The sequence below is a fragment of the Tupaia chinensis genome, unplaced genomic scaffold (genome assembly GCF_000334495.1).
Source record: "Tupaia chinensis unplaced genomic scaffold, TupChi_1.0 Scaffold000367_1, whole genome shotgun sequence".
Lineage (NCBI taxonomy): Eukaryota > Metazoa > Chordata > Mammalia > Scandentia > Tupaiidae > Tupaia > Tupaia belangeri.
The window spans coordinates 1,055,909-1,082,781 of NW_006159864.1; the positions used below are offsets into that span (position 1 = coordinate 1,055,909).

Consider the following 26,873-nt stretch of genomic DNA (forward strand, 5'->3'; position numbering starts at 1 on the left):
GGGGCCACAGCCCCTAAAAAAAAAATCCCTCCTAAAAAAAAAAAAAAAAAAAAAAGAAAGAAAGAAAAATACATTGCACTTAGCAACCTCATATATATACACATACATGCACCAAAAAAGTTAATAGTATAATCTCAGACCTTATAACATGGAACATATTCTCTTTACTTTTTAAAAAAAGTTTCTTTTTCCCATAGGGCATGTGCTCTTGCCAGAGAGAGGCAGAGAGAGGGAAAGTGAGAAATCACCCCTCAGGGGATGGCCATGCTGCAGTTCTGTCTTCAGTCTCCTTCCAGGATTTTGGGCACACACACACACCAGCATGCTATTCAAGTCATTAAGTCTGGGCCTCAAACCACGGTTGACCGTGTGGGAGTCCAGCACCTTAACCACTATACCACCTGCTAGCCCCTATTTTCCTTCATTTTTAAAATTCTGTGAGCCACCTACAAAAATATCAAGCAATATAGAATTTAGACAACTATTCCTGAAATTGAATATTATCCTGTAATTTAAAATGATGATTAGGTATTTCATTTTTGACCTAAAAATGTCTCAACATGAATAATAAGAGAAAAAAGTAGGTTATGAAAGAATACACATATTTTTATTCAGCTTGTTTAAAACTAAAGTGCGAAGAGCTACATATGTCCAAAAGTTAACATTTTCTTCTTCTTTTATTTAAATTTTATTTATTTATTTATTTATTTACATTTTTATACATTTTCTTCTTTTGACTGCTTATTGCATTGTCTGCAAATTTATAATTGATGCACATATTTTAAATCTATAGGACCAAAACTTATTGAGCATATATTATGTATGCCAAGCCTTAGAGTCAATACTCTACAAATATTATTTCACTTAATCCTCTCTACAACCTAAAAGAGTATAACCAACCTATTTTATAGAGACAAACTTGAGGCTTAGAAACTCAAAGTAAATGACTTAAGGTTATAGTTAATAAAAAGCAGAGCTGAAACTCAAATCCATCTGCCCCTGACAACGAAGTTCATGCATTTGTTGGGGGAGAGGCTGCCTTATAGAGAGCATAGCTGGTATATAACAGTTAGAACTGGCTTAGATGTCACCATAGACAGCAAACAGCCCCAAACAACGAAGAATTAGATCAAAGAATTTTTTTCTTTTTTCTTGCTCATGCTGATTATTCGTGTTGGCTCTCCTGGCACCTATACTCCACATTACCTCATCCCAGGACGTGATAAAGGAGTAGCCACCATATAGACACCTGCTAGGTGCTGGAAGAGATGGAAGAGAGAGTGGCTAGTCTCCATAGTTTCATACTTTTCTGCCTGGAGGGGTCAGGCTTCACCTTCACTCACATTTCATTGGTCAAAGCAAATCACATGGCTCCATCTAATTTCAGGCAGGTTAGGAGAAACTGAAGTGCTCCATGGACCCCAGTAAGGCCACCACATGGTGTGTGTGATGGTGTTTAGGGTAAAAGAGGCAAGTGGGGACTTACTGGGAAACAGCAGCAGAATGAAACTAACTCAGGGTGGATTTGCTGTATCCTCACAACCAGGTGGAGTTTGTCTCAGAGCTGCCCAAAACCGTCACTGGCAAGATTAAACGGAATGAACTTCGGAAAAAGGAGTCGGGTCAGATGTAACCAGCAATAAGCTCAGAACCTGCAGCATGACCTTGGGGACATTCCTGTTAACCTCAGTTTTTCCACTACAGTAGGGCTATTGAGAGAGATGACTTGGAAGGGTTTCAGGAGCACCAAAATTCTGACATTTTTGTTCTTAAAGGTAATTTCAGTCACTGTGCTTCCTGCAAGTTCTCTATTCCTTTCAGATTGCACAGTTGAGTGCTTGGGTTGACCGAGAGGTAATAAAATACTAACACCAACATCAATGGTGTCTCCAAGTCATAAATTTATTCTGTGAGTAAACCAATACTAAACACCTTTTCTCTATAATTCTCCCTAATGCCATATTTGAAGTCCAATTCTCCCTGCTGACCCCAGTACCTCAGAGTTACCCTGAGCACCCATATGATAGTCAGAACCCAGAGGTCCAGGAACGATACCTCACCTAGCTCCAGGCACCTGCGCCTGCTTGGTTCTGCCAGACCGTTCAGAAGATGAGGTCCCACTGGGCTGGTGCAGGGGCTGGAAGTGTCCAGAAATGCTGATATCTTTAGAAGTTCAGCTCAGGACAGGGCCTGGGAAAGATGATCATCAGTGAGGTTTTGTCCTCATCACCTGGGCCCCTATCTGCTTGGCACTTCCCACATGTCATTCTTGGTATTTGCTTTGCTCTCTGGATATTATTGCTAGATCCCTTGGGAGGGAAACTGAAGTACTTTCTCTCTCAAAATGTACTCATTCTTTGGAGATCCTAGAAGGTCAATCATGAGAGTCAGCTTGGTCCTTTCCTACCACATGATTTAGGTTTATAATTTAGAACCCATGCTAACAGGCAGGTAGAATGATATAGATAAGTAAGACATCTATCATGCTTGATGATCCAGAAGTTAACATGTCTGTGTTAACTAGAAATTATTTGAGACCACACAATCTTGTTACACAAAGTAGAATTTCCAGGCCAGAGAGAGGCATTAAAATTAGAAATTAAGATGAGGTAGTTTCTACTGACTCTACAGAAATAAGAGGATTGAAACCTGGAAGCTTTTATTCTAAGACCAGGATCAAGGCAAGGATGCCCACTTTCACTTCTTCCATTTGATTGAATACTAGAATTCCTAGCTAAAGCAATTAGGCAAGAAAAAGTAATGCAAGTTATACAGATTGGAAAAAAGGAAATAAAATGATCTCTTCATAGATCATGTGATGTCACACGTAGAAACACATTCATCCCATGTACACTATGTTTTGTCTATCTTATTGAGTTTAGCAAGTGTTTCTGAGAGTCACTCATGTTGCATAAAGCAGAATACAATAAGTTTCTATTGCTGAGTTATAGTCTGTTAAATTACTATTTGTTTAATGTACTGTCTTCAATGAAACATTAAAAATTAAGGTACCAAGCACGTGGAACAGTTATCAGGAGCAGTCTGAACCTACTGGGTGGATGTCTTTGTCTTCATTTACATAGGATGTATAGAATTACAGTCATGAATCTTAGAGAAAACACAGTCTAGTGTGATCTTCATTAACACCACTTGAGCTTTATTTATACTAAAAGTTGATTATTGTTATTATTTTTTTAGAGAGATTTTTTGCTGCAGGGTGCATGTGCTCCCTGGAGAGACAGACACAGAAACAGAAAGTGAGAAATCACCTGCCAGGTTGGGGTGGGGATAGCCGTGCTGCAATTCCTGCTCTTCCATTTTCCTCTTGGGACTTTGGGGACACATGCACACACGCCTGGCTTTAGTTTCAAGCCGCCGAGTCCAGAACTTGAACTGTACTCAGCCATATGGGAGTCCAGTGATGTAACCATTGCACCATCTGCTAGTCTCAAAAGTTATTTATTTCTTAATAAGTTTTTTTTCTTTATTGGATTTTTACCTTATGCTGCTCTCTCAATATAATTTAAAAATCAACTTATCAAAGAGAAAAGTGTGATTCAGAGGAAATTCTGCACAGCATTATACCAGAAGAGGATAGAATTCATGATGGATAGAAATTTGGATCTGCTTAAGGATGCTCACATTCACAAAGTATAGCACACACACATTTCATTGTTGTGTAGTCAGTCCCCAGAACTTTTTCCATTGCAACAATGAAACTCTTTATCTTTTAATAAACTCCAAATTTCACCCTACTCATAGTCCCTAACAACAGAGAAAGAACAATTTTCATTGAAATTTTTAATAATCTACCCATGTTTCCTATACCCTTATAAATACAAACCCACATTTCACACAATTAAAGGAGTACTATAAATTAATTTTAAAAAATACATTATAGTTCCTTCCTCTTTAGAAATAATTTGATTCAAACAATCACCAAACAGGTGACAGAAAATAGATTTTGTTCTGGTATCATTTTATCACGATTTAAAAGGCACCTATTATTATTTTTTTTTCTGTGTCCAACTTTCTTTTTTGCTTCTGTTGAATTCTTTTTATTTTTTTATTTTATTATTTTTTTCATTTTATTTTCTTCCATACATTCAATCACATTATTATTTGTCTTACAAAATGGATATTTAAACAGGTGAACATTTCTCCCTAGTACTGTTGATAAAACTATGAAATATCTTCAACAGATAATATCACACCTCTTTGTGCCATTAACGCTTTGAAAAATATGGAACGCTTCCCGAATTTGCATGTCATCCTTGCACAGGGGCCATGCTAATCTTCTCTGTATCGTTCCAATTTTAGTATATGTGCTGCCAAAGCGAGCACAGGTGTACTATAAATTCAAACTATTGCCATAAATTTTACCTATTTCTCTTTTTTTTTTTAAAAAAATTTTGCCAGTGGGCATGTATATTTGCATGTACACACAAGAAAAAGAGAAAGAGGACAGAGCGAGAAAAAATGTGAGAAAGCACCCCTTGTGGGGAATGATCATGCTGCAACCCTTTTTCCTCCATCTCTCCCTTCCTTTAGGATTTTGGACACTCAATGCATATGTGCCTGGCATTTTTCTCAAACTGCTGGGTAGGGACTCAAACCTTGCAGTCAACCAGCTGCCTTAACTGCCACACAACCTTGAGCATTCTGTGGTTATGATTTCTACATTTCCCTAGTTAATCCTTCTATGGCTATCTTTCTCCATTAAGTTCTATTCTTCCTTTCCTACTATCCTTAGCCTATTCACAGGGATACAGAAGCTGGATCTATCAAATGGTATGACCATTTTCATGGTTGTGACCCTTTCAGTACCCAAATACTTTCCTAAAGATCATGACGATTTACATAAACTTAGTAATATGAACCAAGTTCCTATATATTGGGGGATAGGACATTTTTTGTAACTTAAATTTTCCATTTGTAAACTTCATGTTTTTATTTCCTGGTATGGATTTGCTGTGTCCCCTGATCATTTATTTATATTTCTGTGCTAATGAGACTAAATAATATTCCAAGGTTATGACCCATCTGTGGAGTTGCAGCAGTAACATAAAGCTCTGTGATGCTGGAAGCCATATGGGTGATCAAGAGTTTGGTTTCCCAGTAAGCTTGTACACACCAGTTGTGCATGAACCTGGCTGTCTGGGAAAGGCAGGGGAAGATCACATATGACACCCTGATGAGAGTGCTTGTCTTTCTTGTTTATTCTCTTCCTCTCTCAGAAAATTTGGGGATATAAGTTCTCTTAAAAAAGGGTGGTGGACATTTAAATATAAACTGGTTCAGTTCCTACAAAAGGCAATGTAGTAAAATTAGACATACAAATATCCTTCGACACGTCAATTTCATTGGAAAAAAGTAAAAAATTAGTATACAGATAGGCCATTTTACTCACCCAGAAACCAAAGTAAAGCCAGCAAACTATGCAATCTGAACTTTACAATGTCCTGGGCTACCCAGCTCTGATGCCAGATTTGTGGATGAGAAAACGGGGTCAAAGCAGGAGTAGAGGCAGGGATCAATATATATCAAGAAGAAGCTTGTCATGAAACGTTATCCAATTTTTCATTCATCATGTCCATGGGAGAGCTTGGACAGGCCAGGCTCTGTGCTGGGGTCCAGTAGGTGCTCAGGCTCAGTTCTTGCCTCAAAGAGCTCACAGTGGGCTGGAGAGGCAGACATGAAGTTGCCATGTGACTTGAGGAAATGTCCAGGGAGTGATAGAGGGAGGTACAGGGCTGTGGGTATCCATGGTGGGGCCTTGTGGTCAGCCTGAGTAACCCCTCATCATCTCTGACAGTAGGACCTGGATCCAGGACTTTCAAGCAGTTGGATTATGTGGGAAAAATGTATCCAGGCAGCCAAGTGAGGGACTGGGAGGATGGAGAAGAGAGAAAAGCTAAAATAAAGGCATAGCAGGGTGATGACCACACTGACAGCAACTGAGGCTTCTTGCCAACAGGATATCCTAGGGATTCATCTGGAAATTGTTTCATAACTGTCCTGTCCTAGGGACAAGGGAGCAGTACTGATTCCCAGACTTCTGTCTCCTATTGGTAGAGAATTGCCCCAGGGTAGAGGGCAGGAATTAACTATTGTGTAAATCTGGGGAAGGGCCCTGTGGACTATTTGCCATATAACCTTCTTCAGGCAGACAAGCTCTTTTGGTGGACCAACCAAAGGTAACTAAAATGAAGCAAGAGGTTATTTCTGTTCATAGTCCAGATAGTCCAGGCAGCCTGTTTGCTGTGCTCAGTGTTTTTTTTTTTTTTTTTGAGAGAGAGATTTTTTTTTCTTTTGAGAGGGTTTTTACTATAGTGTGTGTGCTTGCCAGAAAGATAGAGAGAGAGAGACAGAGAGACAGAAAGCGAGAAATCACTCCCCAGGGGTTGGCCACAATCCCTTCTCCTCCACTCTTTTCTCAGAATCTTGGCCACCCACACACACGCACCTGGTGTGAGTTTTAAGCTGCATGCAGTATCTAGAATGCAAACTGCAGTTGACTATGTGGAGGTCCAGTGACATAACCATTAATACGTCTGCTGGATCCACTGTGCTCAGTCTTACTACACCTGGATTGCTGAGGTGGCTTCATTGTCTTGACCTCCAATCCTACCCCTCATACTCAAATTTCTCAAACATTCATCCCTCCCTAGTTGTTTACATGAACCATGCTCAGAATCTCCATGACATTATCTCATGAATCTCTGCTGTGTACTTGTGATGATGTTGGGTTGACCTTGACCCTCCACTTCCCAGATAAAGAAACTAGATGTTGGCAGCGTTCTCTCCATTGTAAAGAATTAGAACTTAGGTTCATAACCTTCAGCTCTAAAGCTACTTTCCCACTGATCTTCAGCTGCTTCCTTTTAGGTTAAATGACACTACTTGTCTGCCCTTTGGATTTTCTTTTTGTTCTCACCCTTTCTTTTCCTCAGTGTTCTTGATCATCCTTCCTCTAATGTTCCTCAGATCTCAATCATCCATGCCTCACCTTTTTTTTTTTCTTTTTTGTCTTCATACTATTTAATATTGTTATGGGATCTTCTTCTTCTTTCTACCCTTTAAATATGATTGTTCTCCAAAGACCATTCTCGGTCAACTGTTCTTCTCATTCCATATTCACTCTTTGTCTATCTCATTTTCTCCCCATGTGTGGATAACTCCCTTAACCACATTTAAAACCTTGACCGCTTTCTGAATTCAAACTTAAATGTCTATGTGATTATCCAATATATATTAATCTTTGTTTTACATAAATAACCTAAATTAGTACAACCACACTGAACTTGGTGCTCTTGCCTCCAGACTTTTCTCTCAGAAAGTATTACCATAAACTGCAGTTTACCCAATAAAAACCTGGACATCATCCTTCAGTGACCCCTTTCCTTTAGCTCCATCTCCTTTGAATCACTGAGTCATCAAAAAGGAGAAATTATTTTTTCTAAGCAATTCTCAAATTCCCCTGTAATACAGTTACTACCAAGGTAATAATTTAAAAATGCATAGTTGACAGAGTTCATTGCTCTTCTAAAAGTGTCTTAATAACTTACTACTCCTTTTTTTCTTTTTTGAGAGATTTTTGCTATAGGACGTGTGCACTTGCCAGAGAGACAGAGAGACAGAAAGCAAGAAATCACTCCCTCGGGGGGATGGCCACATTACAATCCCTTTTCTTTTTGGGATTTTGGGCACACATGCACATGCACCCAGCATGAGTTTTAAGTCGCCAAGTCTGGGACTCGAACTGTGGTCAAGTCAAGCAATGTAACCATTCTGTCTTCTGCTGATCCCAATAACTTACTACTCTTTAGATGAAGTCTAAGCTATTTATCATGTGATACAATGCCCACCTCTTCTGTAGATTGAATTTGATGCTGAAATAGGATTGAATATAAATGAGATGACTCCCTTTCTCTAGGGTAACGTGTAAGATCACTTTCTAGCTACAGATAATAATAGTAAGTCTATGTGTCATCAACACATACACCAATGCACTTTCCTGATATGAGTCTGGGAATCTTCTAGAACTAATGATTGACCAGGGAAGTTAAGACTGTACCACACTGAGTCACAGGGCATATCAATTATTAACTTTGGTTCTGGAGGTTAATGGGGTATTCTGTTTTAAGTTTTCACTGGTGTGAATTTTCTCTAATGACTTGTAAAACTGTCAGAGCATTGGGAACCAGCAATTAGCGTAATGGCTATGTCGCTGGACTCCCACGTAGTCGACCGTGGTTTGCGTCCCGGACCCGGTGGCTTAGAACTCATGCCGGGCGTGTGTGCCCAAGATCCCGAGAGGAGAATGGAGGAGAAGGGATTGCGGCATGACCATCCCCCCTGGGGGGTGATTTCTTGCTTTTTGTCTCTCTGTCTCTCTCTGTCTGGCGAGCGCACGCGCCCTGTAGCGAAAAACCTCTCAAAAAGAAAAAAAAAAAAAAAAAAACAAAAAAACTGTCAGAGCATTGAATCCTGTGTTCCTATTAGCATTTATTGTCTTCTGTATCCAGAAGGGAATCTGGATATCGTTCTTTGTTTTGTGTTGCCATAACAAAATAATACAGATTAGGTACTTTTAAAAGAACAAATAATGATTTCCTACGGTTTTACTAAGGTTGTAAAGCCCAGAATCAAGAGACCGACATTGAGTAAGAAACTTCTTGTGGGACCAGCAGTTGGCGTAATGGCTATGTTGCTGAACTCCCATGTAGTCGACTGTGGTTCAAGTCCCAGACCCAGTGGCTTAAATTCATGCCAGGCACATGTGCATGTGTGCCCAAGATCCCAAAAGGAGAATGGAGGAGAAGGGACTGAAGTGTGGCCATCACCCCTGGGGGGTGATTTCTTGCTTTCTGTCTTTCTGGTGAGCACAAGTGCCCTATAGCAAAAACCTCTCAAAAAAAAAAAAAAAAAAAAGAAAGAAAAAAAAGAAAAAGAAAAGAAAGAAACTCCTTGCTGTATCATAACATGGTAGAAGGCATTACACTACAGGAGAGCATACAAGAGAGAAGGTCGAACTTGGGCTAGCCCATGGCCTCAGGTTGAACGAACCATATCCCATATGGCTTACCATGCAGTTTGAGTTCTGGACATGCGACTTGGGGAACATACTGGGTGCAGGTGCGTGCATGCCCCAAATCCCTACAGGATGGAGAAATGGAGAAGAGGTTGTGTGTGATGTGACTACACTCCATTAGGGGGTGCTTTCTCCCTCTGCCTCTCTCTCCGAGAAAGAGGCCCGCAGAACCTAGGACGTCTGACAAAGAAATTCAGTAGTGTGGGCCAAGTTCTTGGCTTTCCCTCTCCACAACCTCCACTATCTCTCTTAGCAGTTGTTTGTACAGCTTGCTGGCACAGTCTGGTACCAGATCGTAAAAAGCTCTTACACTCTTGTGTTACTGAAGATAAAAATAATGGAAAGTCAAAGTATTTCTTCAGTCTACATTACTTTTTTTAATGAACATGGCATAATTTTATATAATACGAATATACAACTTTGGAGGAATACACACACTCAATGTTCTCTAAAGGCGAAATTACAGTCCAGATTGTAAACACATACAACCATGAGGAGCACTTAGCAGATCGCAACAAATATCAGTATTAGACCAATAAAAAATTCAGAAAAAGTTCTGAAATGAAGACTATATGTGCTTTCAAAAAGACAACATGAGATAAGATGTGCAAAATGAAGTAAGGATCAGACTCTATCCACAAAGACGAGGCAATTGTGAGGGAATGTCAGGGACTTTAAAGATTATTTTTGAGATTTGCTTTTTATAAATATAGGAAGATAATGAAGCAACTACCAAAAAGGAGGGAATAGGAGAATTCAGACATCACCTTTGTAGTATTTTGGTAGACAAACTGTGGGAAAATGAATGTCGATTATTTAAAAAGATTTTGGAGGAAAGTAAGATTTTAGGGTCAGGGCCAGCAGGTGGCATGGTGGTTAAGGCACTGGATACTCCCACACGGCCAACCACAGTTCAAGTCCTGGACCTGGTGGCTTGTTTTCTCACTTTCCTTCTTTTTCTCTCTGTGTCTCTCTCTGGCTAAATTAAAACAAATAAATGAATAAATTAAAAAAAAGATTTTAGGATAAGACAAGCTTGTAGAGGGCATGTTTCTGGAATATGGGAATATAGAAGTTATTTTCATGGAAACCCACATTACTTTAAAAGTGCAAAACTAAATGCAGACTGAGAGGATCTCATTTCTCAGAAAAATTGGGAGACAGCAAGTATTTCAAAAAAGTAAGGAATATCTTTATGAATTCAATATGCAAAGCACATCAGTATTGAAAGAATATGAGTTTTATGATTATATGATAAACCCTAATAAGTTATTACACTGGTCATCCTTTCTTTCATTGAGGTCCTGTCTTATTGACTATACCTGCCTGATGACTACCACCATTGGAGCTTGCAAACCTTGCCTTAGACTGACATGGCCATTGCTCTATTTAGTGATGTCAATTAGATGTATCTTTTTTTTTTTTCTTTTGGAGAGGTTTTTGCTATAGGGAGCGTACGCTCGCCAGACAGACAGAGACATAGAGACAGAAAGCGAGAAATCACCCCCCAGGGGGGATGGTCATACCGCAATCCCTTCTCCTCCATTCTCCTCTCGGGATCTTGGGCACGCACGCACACGCACCCGGTGTGAGTTTTAAGCCACCGGGTCCAGGACGCGAACTGCGGTCGACTACGTGGGCGTCCAGCGACATAGCCATTATGCTAACTGCTGGTTCCCATTAGATGTATCTTTAGAAGGACTTTGTTGATGATGAATTATAAGGGGAAAATTCTGAACAATATGGATTTAGAATACTTGAGAATATCATTATGTTGGAGAAGTATGAGGGTACTTCAAAAAGTTAGTGAAGAAAATGGAATTAAAATATGAGCTCATTTTGATACAATGCAAAATTTGAAATCCATGCATAGTTTTTTTCATAATACACATTTTGCATGAACTTTTTCTTCATATTATTGTGATTTTTATATCATGTTCACAAGTCCTTTGAAACATCTCCCATCAAAAGGTGGACTCTATTTCCCCTTTCTTAAGATCTTAGTCAACATAATGACTAGTTGATTATATGACCTCTGACAGTAGAACTTAAAAAGTCACTTAGTTCTAGGGCCAGCAGGTGGCGTAGGTTAAGGCTCTGGACTCCCACATGACCGACTATAGTTCGAGTCCTGGACCTGGCAACTTGAAACTCACACCTGGTGCATGTGCGTGTGTGCCTCAAATCCTGAGAGTAGAATGGAGGAGAAGGGATTGTGGCATGGCCATCCCCTGGGGGTGATTTCTCACTTATCTCTCTCTGTCTCCTGTGAGTACACACACCCTATCGCAAAAACCTCTCAAAAAAGAAACAAAAAAGTGATTTAGCTCTAATTGCCCTTGCAGGTTTAAATCAGGTTAGATGTCTGAAGCTACCATCCTGTGAGAAGTCCTAACTACTCAAGGAGGCCTCTCATAGGTCTTCCAGCCAACAGTCTCACCTGAAGTCCCACAAGAGTGATGATTCCTGACTATGTCGCCAGCTCAGGTTGCTATAACAAAATACCTTAGTGTGGGGGGCTTAAACAACATATATTTACTTCTCACAGTAACATAGTATTGAGGGGTTTACACAAATTCTTCTTCTTTAATTGTCAGAGGCACATATGATCAACAGAGAGAAAGAGACAGGGGAGTACCCCCCATAAGGTATGGTCACCCTACTATCCCTTCTACATTTCTCCATCCTGTTGAGATTTTGGGCACACATGCAACCAGAATGCATTTTAAGATTCTAGGGCCAAGAACTGAACTACAGTTAACCACATGGGATCTGTCTCCCTTAACCACTAGGCCATGGGCCCAGCTCCATACAATTTTTAACTGGAAATCTTCTTCAAAGTATTGTTTAGTTTTTTTCCCTCTATAGTAAAATTTCCCCATTGTGGCATACTCTAAAAATTCTCTCTATATATCATTGCTGTGCAGATCTCTACCCATTATTGTTTTCCACCAGTGCTGTCTTCCACTCTACCTCTGAAACAGGACTCACCTCATTAAGCCACAACAGGCCGTTCTAAGCCATACCCAAGATCTTGCAGCTCTACATACCCCTTCTTCCTTGTTCTCCATAGACATCTTTATAAAATATAATCCTGTATTATTTCTTCTTCTTCTTCTTCCTTCTTCCCCCTTCTCCTCCTCTTTTTTTTTTCCTCCTCCTCCTCTTCCTCTTCTTCTTCCTTCTTCCTTCTTCTTCTTCTTTTCAGTATGAAAACAGCCACTGTTTATTTACTGACCAGATCACAAAAATAATCATGGTGGAGGGACCAGCTGTTAGTGTAATGGCTATGTTGCTGGACTCCCACATAGTCAATCGCGGTTCGAGTCCCGAACCTGGTGGCTTAAACTCACGCCGGGTGCATGTGCGTGCATGCCCAGGATCCAGAGAGGAGAAGGGAGGAGAAGGGATTGTGGTGTGCCCATCCCCCCGGGGGGTGATTTCTCACTTTCTGTCTCTCTGTCTCTCTCTCTGTCTTTCTGGCAAGTGAACGCTCCTTATAGCAAAAACCTCTCAAAAAAAGAAAAAAAATCATGGTGGATACCTTAGTTCATACTTCTGATAAGTCTGTTGATCTGATTTTCCCTGTTGCCAGCATCTCCACCTTCTACAAAATGGATGGTCTTTTTCTTCAGTCCACCTCATGGAGAAGATAATTTGAAGGGCCATAGGAAGTTATTTGCTTCTTTGAAGCTTTTCCAACAATATAGATTTCATGAATCAGATCCTCCATGCAGATGATGCCAAATTTACCAAGAGACCAAGCAATCAAAGTTATCTGTCAAAGCAATTTACTTCTTATTGATTTTGCCATAACCACGTTTGTAGATCAGTTCATTTACTGACTTCAGGTTCAGGTATCCCCATGCAATATATGGTTCCACAATTTTCAGCATGTTAATTGAGGCCTTGTTGAGCTTAACAAAGGTGCTATTGAAAATCTGGCGAAGATGAAGAAATTCCAACACGTTTCAAACATTTGGGCTCACTCCATTGATACCTCTGATCCTGATGACAAATGCCAATTTGGGTTCTGCAGATACAGAAGTTGTCAGCTTTTCTTGCCATCCTGGCCAAATGAATCTCAGTACATCTGTCTATATTCCTTATGATAGTGCTTAGCTTTTTAATAGATAAGCTTCCTTCTTGCCTTTCGAAGCATCTTTTGAGCAAACTTTTTTTCTCAGGTCGAAGCATCTTTTGAGCAAACTTTTTTTCTCAGGTGCTTGATCTTCAGCTCCGCAAAATTCCTTCGGTTTTTCTTAAGGGTTTCTGGCACAGCAGGAACCTTTTTCTTGGTGACTTCCACTGCAGCAGGAGCCTTTTTCTTGGTTTCTGCTGTGGCAAGAACCTTCTTTTTCTTCTCTCGAACACCCTCCATGGCTCCAGCCAGGAAAGACAATCCTTAAGGTCTGAGAGGCTTAGAGATTGCCCAAATCAGGAAGATGTAGGGTAAAAAGTGAGGCCTTATCAGTAAATGATCATTTGGGAAGAATGGTTATTTCATGACTTTTTGCTTCCCATGGACATGTTCATAGTTTATTACACTGCCTGACACATAATAAGAGTTCAATAACTATTTATCAGATGACTAGATAAATTAATAAAGTTGGCCAGATTGTCTCACCCTTTGCTTCTTCTCTACCCATTATATTCCTCATGCCAATCCAGTGATCCACTGGCAAAGTTAAACTTGGCAGGCACTTCCTGAAGGCCCATTGCATGGAAACCAGGTGCTTGGTATTAAGGTGGAGAGTGCGGTTGAGCATCAAAGTACCCCCTAGGTACTAAGTACCCGCTAGGGTCCAAAGCAAAGTCTTTGATGTTGCTACAGCCAGTGGTTGGTCAGATGCACAAGGAAGAGGAGGTGCAGATGAGTCCTTCCTAAAAAGATTGCTCTATCATTCACTGACTGCTTGAGGAGATTCCAACCTTACAGAGTTCTTTCCAAGAATTAATTTGTTGAGACTAACTGAATTCGTATCCAGCATCTGTTTCTGTCTCCTTCTGGTGTTCCATTCTCCAAAAGCATAATAGGATCTAGACTCAGTCCTACCTCTCCAGAACTTTTGACAGTTTGTGAATACCCTAATTCCATGTAATAAGTTCCTCTGTACCTGAAATACAGTGAATGAGAGATCGAATGGTTGTTCCCAACAATTCACTCCTTCTTGTAGCAGAATTATATCCATTCACTCATTTTCATATGACTTCTCAGTATCTTCTAGGGAAAGGGTATGTATTCGCTTCTCATTGACTTTGGCTTGGCTATGCAATGTTTTGTTCAATGAGATGTGAGTGATATGATTCTATGGCTGGTCAGAGACTCTTGCATTTCTGCCCTCTTCATGAGAACTGCATATCCCAGATGAGTGTTGTACTTCAGACTGGGTCCCAAAATGAGAAGACATGTGGAGTGGAGCTGAGCCTAGCTCAACCAATGCCAACCCACAGACCCAGAAGGACAAAATATATATAGTTAAAAACTTCTAAGATATTTGGGATGTTTGTTCCTGCAACAAATGCTGACTAATATGATCTATTTCTTTATATTGAATTTTGACCAATATATCTTAAATGCTATACACCTAGTGTACAGAGCTTCACTTAGTCACTTTAGGAATTATAGCTGTTGAGAGGCTGGCAGTGGCATGGTGGTTGAGAGTGCTGGATTCCTACATGGCTAACCATGGTTCCAGTCCCAGATCTGGTGGCTTGCTTTCTCACTTCTCTCTCTCTCGCTCTGTCCCTTTTTGGTCAAATAAAATAAAATAAATAAATACAGTTAAATAAAATAATTCTTTAAAAAAGAAAGTATAGCTGTTTTAATTATTATTTCCATATACACTGGCCCCATGGAAAATAGTTCCAACGCTGGTCTTTGAGCTCTGTCATTGTGAATTCTGATGAGGTTGCAGAATTTCAATGTAATGACCTTTGATTCAAGAAATCCAGCCAACTGGGAGATTTTGTCAAGGCAGCAGCTGGCAAAAGGCTCAAAGCCTCTAACACGTATGCCTCCTACCCTTTTTTCCAAAAGAACAGGAAGTAAAAGTTTTCTTGTCAGCTCCTGACAGATGTATCTATTGCCTTTGTACCTTCTGCTTCCTTTTTCTTTCCATGGTGAGCTCGTTCTCATTTTTCTGCCCTCACCTCATCAGAGAGGCCTTCTTCCCTTGACCACCACCCAACTCCCATGCCCCTTTGACTGCCCTTCTCTAAGTCACCCAGTCTATAAAAGAAATCCATTTTATAGAAGAGAAAACTGAGGCGTGGCCAGGGTCGATGACTTGGCTAAGGTCCCACAGCTGGTAATATCTATAGCAGAATTGAGGTCCAACTTCAAAGACCAGTGTCTTTATCAAATGCAACCTGATGTTTCTAAAAAATGACAACTTAGAAGAAAAAGATTTGAAATGGTTACTGTGTGCTTTGTACATAATCAGCTGTCCACCTGTTTTTCCTTGAGCCTGACTCACGATGAGGACTCAATGGAGAAGACAAATGAGGATAACCCCCTGGAATACCCTGGGAAACTCCGAAGCCAGAATCCCATGGTAGAGTTCAGAATCTCCTCTGAGTCAGGAATCAGAACTCTTGAAAGAGAATACATTTTTCTTCATCCCCCTCCACCCCTGATCATCCCAGGAAGCCCTTGAGAGTCTGTCTGGGCTTACTCAAGGTTTAGGAAATGGCCTAAGGTGAGAGATATTGCCTGAGCATAGCCATTAAAGGATCCCATTTTAAGTCTGGGCTATGCCATTTACCAAATGAACACACAAACTGACCTCACTATAACTCAGCTTCGTCCTTTACAAAATGGAGACTGAAGGAGATGCAAATCAAAACCACAATGAGATAACATCTAACCCCAGTCAGAATGGCTAAGATTTAAAAAATACAGAATAATAAGTGATGGCAAGGGTGTAGAGAAAAGAGAACTCTCCTGCACTGTTGATTGGAATGTAAATTAGTACAGCCACTGTGAAGAACAATATGGAGGTTCCTCAAAGACTTACAGAAAGAACTGCCATCGAATCTAGTAATTCCACTCCTAGATATCTACCCAAAGGATAGGAATATACTCAGTTGGAAGAACACTTGCACACCCGTGTTTCTTGCAGCATTATTCATGATTGCTAAGACATGGAATCAACCCAAGAACATGTCCAAGAACAGATGAATGGATGGGAAAAGTGTAACACATATACATTATGGTATACTACTTAGTCATAAATAACAATGAGATCCTGGCATTAGATAGAAAGTGGATGAATATGGAATATTTAATGCTAAGTGAAGCAAGGCAGTCTATGAAAGAAAGGTATTTTATGTTCCTCTTTATATATACCAAATGTTTGTACTCTATGTCAGAATCTGAAAGACTGGAAAGCATAAAAGCATAGAAAGCAACTATGGATACCAGAGACAGTATGCAAGGAGGGTGGGAAATAGCAGGGTGGTGGTGGGAGAGATCAAAGGGTAAAAATTTAAGCAGACAAAAAGACTGAAAATTTAAAAATAGCACTTATCTGATAGGGCTATGGAAAAGCCTGAAAGAAATACCTGAATGTCTCTCATTCTTCCAGCAGAGTTGCCCTGACACTACAGAGTGTTTTGGTGTAAATATTGTGGATGGAGAACTGCAGGTGCTAGATTTCTGCACAGCCTCATGCTTGAGCTCAAAAGGCCATTCAGAAATAACCACTGTGCTTTGTGAGATGGTGCTGTGCTGCTTCTCCCTTTCAGTCCTGAAGGTAAAGGGTTGCATCAACAAGTGCCTGTGGGTTTAGGTCTGTTGAGTCTCACTCTTTCTCTTTCACAGAGCTTGTTTCCTACAGTTTAGGAAGCCAGGGCCTATGAGAAATTCCAGGCTCAGAATTCTGCTCATTGAAAAGAGCTGCCATTTTTTTAGTACAAGGCCACTCATGCAGAGAGCACCTGCATGATAGTGGGCAGCTCACCAACCCACTGGAGGATCTCAATGGTCCCTCTAGCAAATGGGGTTGTAAATTGAGTAAAATAGGTTAAGTATCCCTTATCCAAAATGCTTGGGATCAGAAGTGTTTCCAATTTCAGATTTTTTTTTTTGGTCCTCAAAATATTTGCATATACAATGAGGTATCTTGAAAATGGGACCCAAATCCCAACAAAATAGAGAAATGGAGGAAGAAGATTGTGGTGTGAGCATGCCCACATTGAAGGGTGCTATCTCTCTCTGTCTCTATCTCTTAATCTCTCTCTTTCTCTTGCTAGTAAGCAAAAGCACCTTCTGGAAATTAAAAAGAAAGTGGGTTGATTTATAGCACAGGTAGTAGGTAGGTAGAGCTACATGCATGAAAGTAGAATGCAAATGAGGGAAGGTTGGAAATACCTGAGTAATATTTCAGCAAGGCATTTAGCACAATGCCTGGTCTAGAATGAGTTCTCTGTAAAGTGATGTGGGAACAGTGGTTGTTGCTGCCGGTCTTACGTTCTTATGGGGAAAGGGGCGCTGGGGAGCGGTGTTGGCTATGTGGCTGGTGGTGTTTGGCTCCCTGTGGTACAGCTGCAGCTGGGGGTTGTGTCTTTTTCCTTTTGTACCTGGACTAAGGTCACTTTGAAGGGACTTTGGCTGGGGAGTCAGGTATGTGGAGGGGTTCTGGGTAGAAGGGGGACTGGGCCTCATGATCCTTGGTTTGTACTGACTGTCCTGTGAACAAATGCCCTTGGGCAGAGAGCTCTGATTACAGCTGTAGATGGATTGCCTTGGCCCAGTAGGCAGAGAAGAAAGTCCAGAGACTATTTAATGAAGTAACTGGTGACACAGTGACCGTAGATGCCCCTTTCTTCCAGTATCATTTCCATCCAAGTCTCTGGTTTTCAGGGAACAAAGAGATGTCTTGCTCCCTGACAGCTTCCCGGTTCAGGGCTCATCCGGAATCCTAGCAACACCCCAGGACTCCAAGCCCATAGTGTGAGCCCCTGATGATGCTGAGGGATGAGCACCTGCGTGTGCCTCTGGCTCCTCCTGCTGTTAGGTCTTGGGCAAATAACCAGGGTCTGCTAAATTCCCACCTTTAAAATAGCATTTGCCTAGCCCAGGAATAAAAAATAAAAACAAGTGGCACAAAGAAAGAGTAAGTAATTTTACCAAGCTTTTAAAAAGAGTCATTCAGCCTGTAAGAGGATTTTTTTTTTCTCTGCGATAAGCTTGGTGGCTCCCCAGCACTCAAAGGAAAAGACTAATTTCCTAAACTGAGCCATGGTAAATGGGGTTGTGAGAAATAAAACATGTGGATCTTGGGTTTGAATTCTATTTCTGAGAGATTCTGGCTGTGTGAACTTCAGCAAAGTGCTTTATCTCTAGGTCCCATCTGTAACATGGGGATTGTTTCAATACCTACCTGCAGGAGGGTCAGGAGTTGAGACATCTGGAACCATGGACAGGGCTGGTGCTGAGTGTGTGTGAGAACACGGGCCTGTCTTGCTCACATAAAGGCCTTAAGGCCTTAACCTTCCTCATGCTGGATCCTTTGTCCATGGAGCTCGGCCCCTCTCTCTTCCCTTGGTGTATTTCCACTTCTTGTACAATTCCAGCTAAGCAGGGACAATGGAAGGCTCCTCCAACACCGAGTCCCATGGTCCTCCCAATCTGTTTCCTTCATGGCATTTATCACAGTGGTGCATTTATTTCCACTATTCTGTGAAAAATATCACCCTTCCCACGAGGACTACACTTCACCATAGTGTAATGGGCTGAAGTGTGTCACCCCAATCTCTTATGTTAAATTCCTAGCCTCTAGCACTTCAGAAATTGACAGTCTTTAAACTTAAAATGAAGTCATGTGGGTGACCCCTACTCTAATGTGACATGACAGAGTCCTATACAAAGAGAAGATTAGGACACAGAGAAGTCCATACAAAGGAAAGAAAAAGGGAGAAAGTGGCCATCTGTAAGCCAAGGAAAGAGGCCTCAGGATGAAACCAGCTCTGTCAACACTTGGCCTTCCACATGTAGCCTCCCAACTGCAGGGAAATAAGTCTTTGTTGCAGAAGTCCCCATGATCCACGGTACTTTGTTAGGACAGTCCTAGCAAACTCACACAGGTAGGGACTGGGTTGGCTGTTGGTTATCGTCCTAGTCCCAGGTCCCAGCACTGAGTAGGTGCTCAATAAAGCTTTATGAATGGAAGTGCTGAAGGTTGAGTAAACAGCACTGGGATTCCTCTGAGTTTCCATCAGCATCTCTTCCACCTTGCTGGTGTCACCTGGATAGATGCACCAGACGTTCCGGTTTCAGAACCTGGGACATGGCTTCAGGTCCTTGTGTTCTTCCAGGATAAAACACAATACACTAACATCTGAGGGATGTGTTAGTATGTGGAGAGAGAACTAGACATGAGGCAAGGTGTAGTTTTTGGGATACTTTCTTTAAAATCACTTTTTTATAGAAATAGTTGGATCTCTTCATTAAAAAAATTGAAAAATACAGAAATGTAGGGGGAACCAGCAGTTAGCATAATGGCTATGTCGCTGGACTCCCACATAGTCGACCCGGTTCGCGTCCCGGACCCGGTGGCTTAGAACTCACACCGGGCGCGTGTGTGTGCAATGCCCAAGGTCCCGAGAGGGGCATCGAGGAGGACTAACATCTGAGGGATGTGTTAGTATGTGGAGAGAGAACTAGACATGAGGCAAGGTGTAGTTTTTGGGATACTTTCTTTAAAATCACTTTTTTATAGAAATAGTTGGATCTCTTCATTAAAAAAATTGAAAAATACAGAAATGTAGGGGGAACCAGCAGTTAGCATAATGGCTATGTCGCTGGACTCCCACATAGTCGACCCGGTTCGCGTCCCGGACCCGGTGGCTTAGAACTCACACCGGGCGCGTGTGTGTGCAATGCCCAAGATCCCGAGAGGAGAATGGAGGAGAAGGGATTGCGGCATGACCATCCCCCCTGGGGGGTGATTTCTCGCTTTCAGTCTCTATATCTCTGTCTGTCTGGCAAGCGCACGCGCCCTATAGCGAAAACCTCTCAAAAAAAAATTTACAGAAATGTAGGGAGGAAAGGAAAAAACTATCATCCATTTTTTTTTCTTCCCTTCCCAATCCCCATAAAAATGACTGTAAACATTTTAGAAAATTTCCTTCCAGTCTTTTTTCTAGTTGTAGTTTTCCTTTATTTTTCAGAGCTGTGGTTCTCCAGTATGCATATATTATTTTATTCTGAGTTTTAAAGTTAACCTAGCTTATGTTATTCTCAAGACTTAGTAAACTGTCTTTAGATATGTTAATGGCCTTTAATATACTACTGAGTTGATCTACCACCATTTAGTTAATTATTTCCCTGTTGTTTGAGAATTATTCTTTTCCTTTATTTTTCGGAAGTGAACTTTTTTTGGGCACTAAACATATTCTGCATTTTAATCCTTTATTTTATAGTGATTCTTAAATATGGGACTTCTGAGCTAAAGAAAATGACCAAGTTTATAGACACTATTATCAAATGGCTTCATGTAAAGGGTCAAGCCTTCTCCCAGGCAGAGACCACAGTGCCCCAAGGCTATGGTGACATGTCCCTTCTTGGGGCAGCAGAACGCACTTAGAAATGAGAGCGGTGGGCAGATGCTGAGTCTGCCTCCAGACAGAGGGGGAAACAGTGACCAAACATTGGCCAGAATGGACAGTGGCTATGGGCTCTGGGTCAGGGATGGCCTCTGCTCTCCTCCAGGGTCACCCAGTGATTCTGGAGATGCCTGTTTGGAAGCTGAGCTCCTTTTATGTCTTCAGGGTTGAAGGGTTGATCCTCTGAATGGAGCTGATCACTGATTCCACTGGTTCCTCTGGGAAGCTTTGAGGCTATGTGACCTTCCTGGGATTGCATCTCATTTCTTCCACTCTTGGCTTCTAAGTTTACTCCTTTGGATCTTTCCAGAAACTGTTTTTGGCAGTTCTGAAACAAAGGCCACCTAGGGACCAAAAACAAAACCAAAACCTCACTTAAAAATCAGTTCCCAGAAAGACTTCAGTTTTAAAATAATCATTACTTTCTGCCACTTCACTGAAAGCTTCCATGATTCAAGGTTTTCCCCAAATGGCAACAATCAGTCACCTTCCTGGGGTACTTGTATGGAGCGGTCACTCTCTTCACGTGATCTTGGAGTTCCCGAGTTAGTGCCTCTGGGTCCTGAGACATGTAGGCTGGAGAAAGGACTACAAATGCCTTTACTACCTGCAGGGGTTAACAAAAATAGAAAGGACCAAACTTTGTATCATGACTCTTTTCTCCTTAAGCAGCCTTTTGAATTTATCAATCCATCATGTAAGTTCTACCAGTTCCTTGGGTGCAGTCAGTGAGACAAACAACAGAATGGTTAACCAATTTTTTGTTACCTACCTTCACAGGATCAACTATTGGGAGCACTGACTTTGCAGAGTGATTTCGAACCCCTACCTATTTCCCAGACTACTCCCCTTCCTGAAATGATACCTTGAGGAGCCAACACTGCTCCTCTTAAAAATGCAAACTCTTTGGAGAAAGGAACTTCCTGAACTCATATGGCCATTTATTTCCAGGTTTTCCTAATTCCTAACTAGGCATGGGTTCAGACAGGTAGGATTGATGAAAAAGCACCCAGTTTCAAGGGGAGTTGCATCTTTCAGAGACTGCATCTGTGAATGTTTGCAATCAGCAAACGCTGAGCTGTTCCGCTTCTGTTCCAGGTATTGCCTTAGCTCTCTCTGCCTGGGTCTTTTTACTTTTTGAGCTAAGGGGTAAGATCAGTTTTGTGGATACTATTATTATCAAATGGCTTCATCTACTGGATCAAGCCTTTACACTCCAGTGGCAGAAAATGAGACCACAAGTGCCCTCCGGCTACTTATTGACAACCAGCAGGAAGAGTCCCAAACTCAGGCACAAAGGAACAAGGTTTCTGAGGAATGGACAACTGCGTGGTTGCTTATCCATGCAGGCAGTAAATTCTAGCAACAATACTCTGCTAAGGAGCAGTTCCCTGTCCTTTTATACTTCCCAAAGATTGGAAGCACAGAGTCAACTGTCACAGTCCTAGTTAATGGATAGCATACAGAATCCCTCATTCTGTACTAGTGGCCTCAAATGTTAGCAGGGAATCACTTGGCAAGAGGTCGCTGGCTACAATGCAGATTCCCTGGGCTGCATCCCCTGTCACTCTGATTCAGTACATCTGATCTGAGGTCTACAAATCTATATTTTATGTAGCTGTGAGCCATACAGGGACAAGATTTTGAGAACCAGACCTTAGGCTCTGATGCTTCTGAGCTGCAAGCTGATGGTACACTCACCTTCATAAAGGAACTGTTTTGTATGTTAGCATTATGTTGGATTTACAGCCGTGAAAAGTATGCAGGTCTCCCTAAGGGGTGATCTTCCCCATTGTATCTATTTCTCTGGGATCCCCAAGAAGGAACTTGCATTTCTTCTGTGAAAGTCCAGAGTATTGAATTTGGTCCATCTTTCTGATATATCAAGATCGTTCTGGATACATATTCTGTCATCCTCCAAGATGGCTATCTCTCCTAGGTTAAGGCCACCTACAACATATCTGGTGTGTTGCTATATCCTCGTGTGCAAATGGAAAAGTACTTTTCATTGGATAGGAGGGACAAGAGAGCCTGCATTGCCACCAAGGTGACCTGTACCATGGACAGTCCCTTTTGCACCCGTTCTGAGTCCACTTAAAACCAAAGTGTTGATATTTTCTCATTGTGTTCCTGCAGAGAGTATAAATACTCTAAAGACATGAGGGTGATGGTTAATCAACAAGAAAATGTGTCTGATGGTGGCCTTTTAACTTTGTGGTACCTGGATTTGGGTGAGATATGGGGGAATCTGGGCCTTTCTGCTGGTTCTGTTGGGTGATAATAGATACAGAAGCAGGAGGCCATGCTCTTGGTGAGACTGGTTACCTCCCCTCTGATGGGGTCAGGGCTGCTGACCACAGCAGACTCTAGGACAGCTGGATGCTCAGCAAGAGCACTTTCCACTTCGACAGGCCCAATCCGGTAGCTAGAAGAGAAAAGCAAACTCTTTCAAGTGGCCTCCCTTTCCCCATGAAACTTTGAAAGGAAGAAGAAAGGGCAGATAGCTTGACCTTGAAGAATTGATGACATCATCATTTCTGCCCATGAACCAAAAGTATCCATCTTTGTCCATGTGGGCTCGGTCCCCGGTGATGTAGAAGTCCCCCTGTTCTGATGCAGCTGTCTTCTCAGGATTGTCCTGGAAGACAAAGAAAGTCCATAAAGGATGACCTAGGCACATGCACTCAAGCCCGCTACTGTCTATTGTCTATGCAGCTCCATGCAGGAGGTGAGAGATGCCTCAACCAAAGTCCAGCCGTTCTCAAAGCTAGGCTGGCTGGAACTCCCCACTGGACAGAGCTATAGCCCTATGAATTTGTGGGTTTTCCTTCTTTTAATTGGAAAAAAGCTGTCAGGAAATGATCAAGGAAGCCACCCATTACCATCTTCAGATTGTGTTGTAGGAAGCAGAGCTGAATCCAGAAAGGTGGGCACAGAACCACTGGCCCTATATTTTAGGATAAACTAACACTAATACTATCTATGCTCAAGAATCATTGAGGGTTGAAAGCAAGGAGCTGATCAGAAAGTCCATTGGTGGCAGGCAAGAGAAAGAGAAAAACAAACTCTGATTCTCAAAGTTTTAAAGAAAAGCTACTGCTCAGCAATAAAATGAAAGAAAACAATATTAATAAATACATGCAAAAGCATGGATGACTTACAAAAACCTTATGCTGAGTGAAAGAAGCCAGGCATACAAAAATGAATATTTTATTATTCCACTTATGTGAAGTTCTTTTTTTTAAAGTGAGCAAAATTATTATATAGTGACAACAAACAATTGAGCAATTGTCTGGAGTCGGTATGGAGAGTTGACTGTGGTGGTGGATATACAGGCATACACATTTTTCAAAGTTCACCCTCCTGTACACTTAACATGAGTGCATTTTATTGTCGGTAAATTATACCTTGGTTCAAAATATTTACTATGAGAAAAAAGACAAAGATAAGCTATGGATATCTAACACAAAATCTGTAAGATATATACATGAAAAGCTTAAAACTCTACAGAACATTAAAGAAGAGATAACAGAAGACAGCAGGTAGCGTGGTGGTTAAGGCGCTGAACTCCGACATGACCGACTACAGTTTGAGTTTTGAACCTGGTAGCTTTTCCACTTTCTCTCTCTGTCTTTCTTTGGTGAGCATACATGCCCTAAAGTAAACTTAAAAAAAAAAAAACAAATAAAATAAAAATAGATAAATAAATAAATAAATAAATAAGATATAAATAAATGGTAAGATAGACAGACTTAATTGATAGAAATGTCAATTCTCCCCTTACTGCAACTCCATTTAAAATGCTAATAAAGATTTTTCATGAAACTTGACATGTTGATTCTAAAATATATATGAATGAGGAGAGGGCCAAAAATTGGTAACCTACTTCTAAAAAAGTCGAGTAAGAAGAAAGGAATTTATTAGAAGTGGAATTGAGGTAGAGTTTTTGTGGATAAGACAGTATGTTACCTACATAGAGATAGACCAAGTGACCAACAAATAGAAGAATGTGCTAAAATCTATCTATAAATATATCAAACTTTTATGTTTGGCAAAGTTAGCATGACAGATCATTAGGAAAAAGAGGTTCGTTCAGTAAAATGATTTGCCATGTGGAAAAAAATAAAATATATCCTTATCTCATGCCATACATACATCAACCACAGATGGCTTAGAAACTTAAATGCCAAAAGCAAAACTTTATAACTTTGGAAGAAAATATAAATGGATATGTATTTTCTATCTCAGAGCAGGAAATTCTTTTATAAATAAAAACCAAAAAGTACTAAGCACAGAAGGAAAAATTTATTAATTTGACTACATAAAAAGGAAAACTCCTCTTTAATAAAAATACCCTAAAGAAAGTGAAAAGATAAGCTCCAATCTGGGAGAAGATGTTCTCATATAACAAACAAAGGATCAATACCAAGAATATATTAAGAACTCCTATAAGTCAATTAGAAAAGAAAAACAACTCAGTTAAAGTTGTCAAAAGGTATGAAAAGGCATTTCAAAACTACGAAATACAAATAAACATATGAAGAAATATTCTACTTCACGGATACTCAAGGAAATGCAGATCAAGAATTCCATGAAGTAACGCTTTCCACCTACTAGACTGTCAATCTACTACGATGATCCATTTCCTAGAATTTGAGTTTCCTCCCATTTTTTTCAGTAATGATCAGTGTTGCAGTAAACATCTTAATGTGTCAAAGATTATCTTGCACTTTTAGTTCTTTCCTTTGTAGCAGTTCCCAGAGATGGAATTCCTGAACTGATGGGGATGACCAATTTCATATAGCTCTGAATGCTTATTCCCTAAAGATTTCATTAAAATCATCCAAGTCATTAAACTCAGGCTGGCAGCAAATGGGATCATGTGTCCAGAGACCATGGTGACCTGAGCCTAAGATTCTTGTGTGAGTTTGAGTTGGGATAACCATATTAACAAAATTAAACATTTTCTTGTGAAGTTGAACATTCACATATCCCATGATCTAACAATTCCACACCAAGAGCAGCTTCAACATGTATGTACTAGCAAGAGAGGCATATGTGTATTCATAGCTCCACAACTTTCAAGTAAAAGACGGGAAACAAGTCAGATGGCCATATATGGCAGAATGGATAAACAAAGTGTGTTTCATTTACACAATGCAAACGTATGGTATTCATGGTTGAAAGTTAAAAAGAACTCTGAAAATAAAGACACGCTGTTGAGAGGGACTGTGGAGGGCTCCTTGGGCAAGCCATCCTCTTCTCTCACATACAGCTTTCTAGGAGAGCTGGCCATGAACAGAGGAATTAACTTCCTTGAGGTGGTGATGCTTGTTATGGAGGCTGGGTACAGAGGGAGGGGAACGTGCTACTGCTGCACACGGCATAACCATGTGCACCCAAAACCAGAACACCATATAACCATGAAAAATGGAATTTTCTCCAAATATCTAATGCCATGAAAAAAATCATAAATAATTCTTAAAAACAAATAGTACAGATTTGGATTTTCAGTATAGTCAAATTATGTATGAACATATATCTTGGGTGATTTTTGTTTGCAGATATTTAATTTAAAAACACTGTTTCTCATATCACATAGGATAAATAAAAAATAAAGATAAAGAATGAAAAGGTCAGTCCCATTACTCATATAATCAGCTAAAATGTCAATATTACCTTTAAGAGCATTTCATTGCATATATGTGATTTATACATAAGGAAATATTACAGATTTCTATAACCCGATTTTAATTTGGTTAACAATAAATCTTGATGTCTCTTCACAAGAGTAGAAGTGATATCATATTAAATAGTGGCATGATATTCTCTTGTGTGATCATAATATTATGTACTTAAAAAAATTCCTGTTAGAATTTTTTTCTTTTTAGTTCTTTCTCTTTTTTTTTGTTCCTTTTATTTCTTTCCCTCCTCTCTCTTCTTCTTTTTTGAATACACACTGCTGTAATAGAATTTACATAACCAATTTGTTCGTGTTGAAAGATGAGATATTCCTTCCACTTTTTTTTTTTTCTTTTATAAACAGCACTGTAATGAACATCTGTGCTTGACAATTTGTTGGCATGGGCATACTTATTTAACTGACATGTGCAATTTCAGCTATTTGGAAATGCCCAGTGAGAATTTGCAATGTACATGTGATAGTAGG

The 26,873-nt window shown here is 40.5% G+C and overlaps 2 protein-coding genes and 1 non-coding gene across 5 annotated transcripts in view; 1 reads left to right on the forward strand and 2 right to left on the reverse strand.

The window, feature by feature from the left end:
• ACSM1 (acyl-CoA synthetase medium chain family member 1) overlaps positions 1–1,881 on the forward strand; it is a 51,945-nt gene extending 50,064 nt beyond the window's left edge. For both annotated transcript variants that reach the window (XM_006153295.2, XM_014589668.2), the window contains exon 14: positions 1,547–1,881. In XM_006153295.2, the coding sequence (XP_006153357.1) occupies positions 1,547–1,633 (87 nt within the window). In that variant the 3' untranslated portion in view covers positions 1,634–1,881. The remainder of the gene's footprint in view (positions 1–1,546) is intronic.
• A 2,356-nt stretch (positions 1,882–4,237) lies between these two features.
• Positions 4,238–4,344, reverse strand: LOC114008684 (U6 spliceosomal RNA). Its single transcript, XR_003550198.1, has one exon. It is a non-coding gene; the product is annotated as a U6 spliceosomal RNA (small nuclear RNA).
• A 15,894-nt stretch (positions 4,345–20,238) lies between these two features.
• ACSM5 (acyl-CoA synthetase medium chain family member 5) overlaps positions 20,239–26,873 on the reverse strand; it is a 26,393-nt gene continuing 19,758 nt past the window's right edge. The window contains exons 11-14 of one of the 2 annotated variants that reach the window (XM_006153296.3): positions 23,215–23,342; positions 23,030–23,129; positions 21,192–21,311; positions 20,239–21,048 (exon numbers count right to left, since the gene is read on the reverse strand). In XM_006153296.3, the coding sequence (XP_006153358.1) occupies positions 20,965–21,048; positions 21,192–21,311; positions 23,030–23,129; positions 23,215–23,342 (432 nt within the window). In that variant the 3' untranslated portion in view covers positions 20,239–20,964. Of the gene's footprint in view, positions 21,049–21,191; positions 21,312–22,925; positions 23,130–23,214; positions 23,343–26,873 lie in introns of those variants that run through there. The other variant, XM_014589669.2, reaches the window with a different exon arrangement.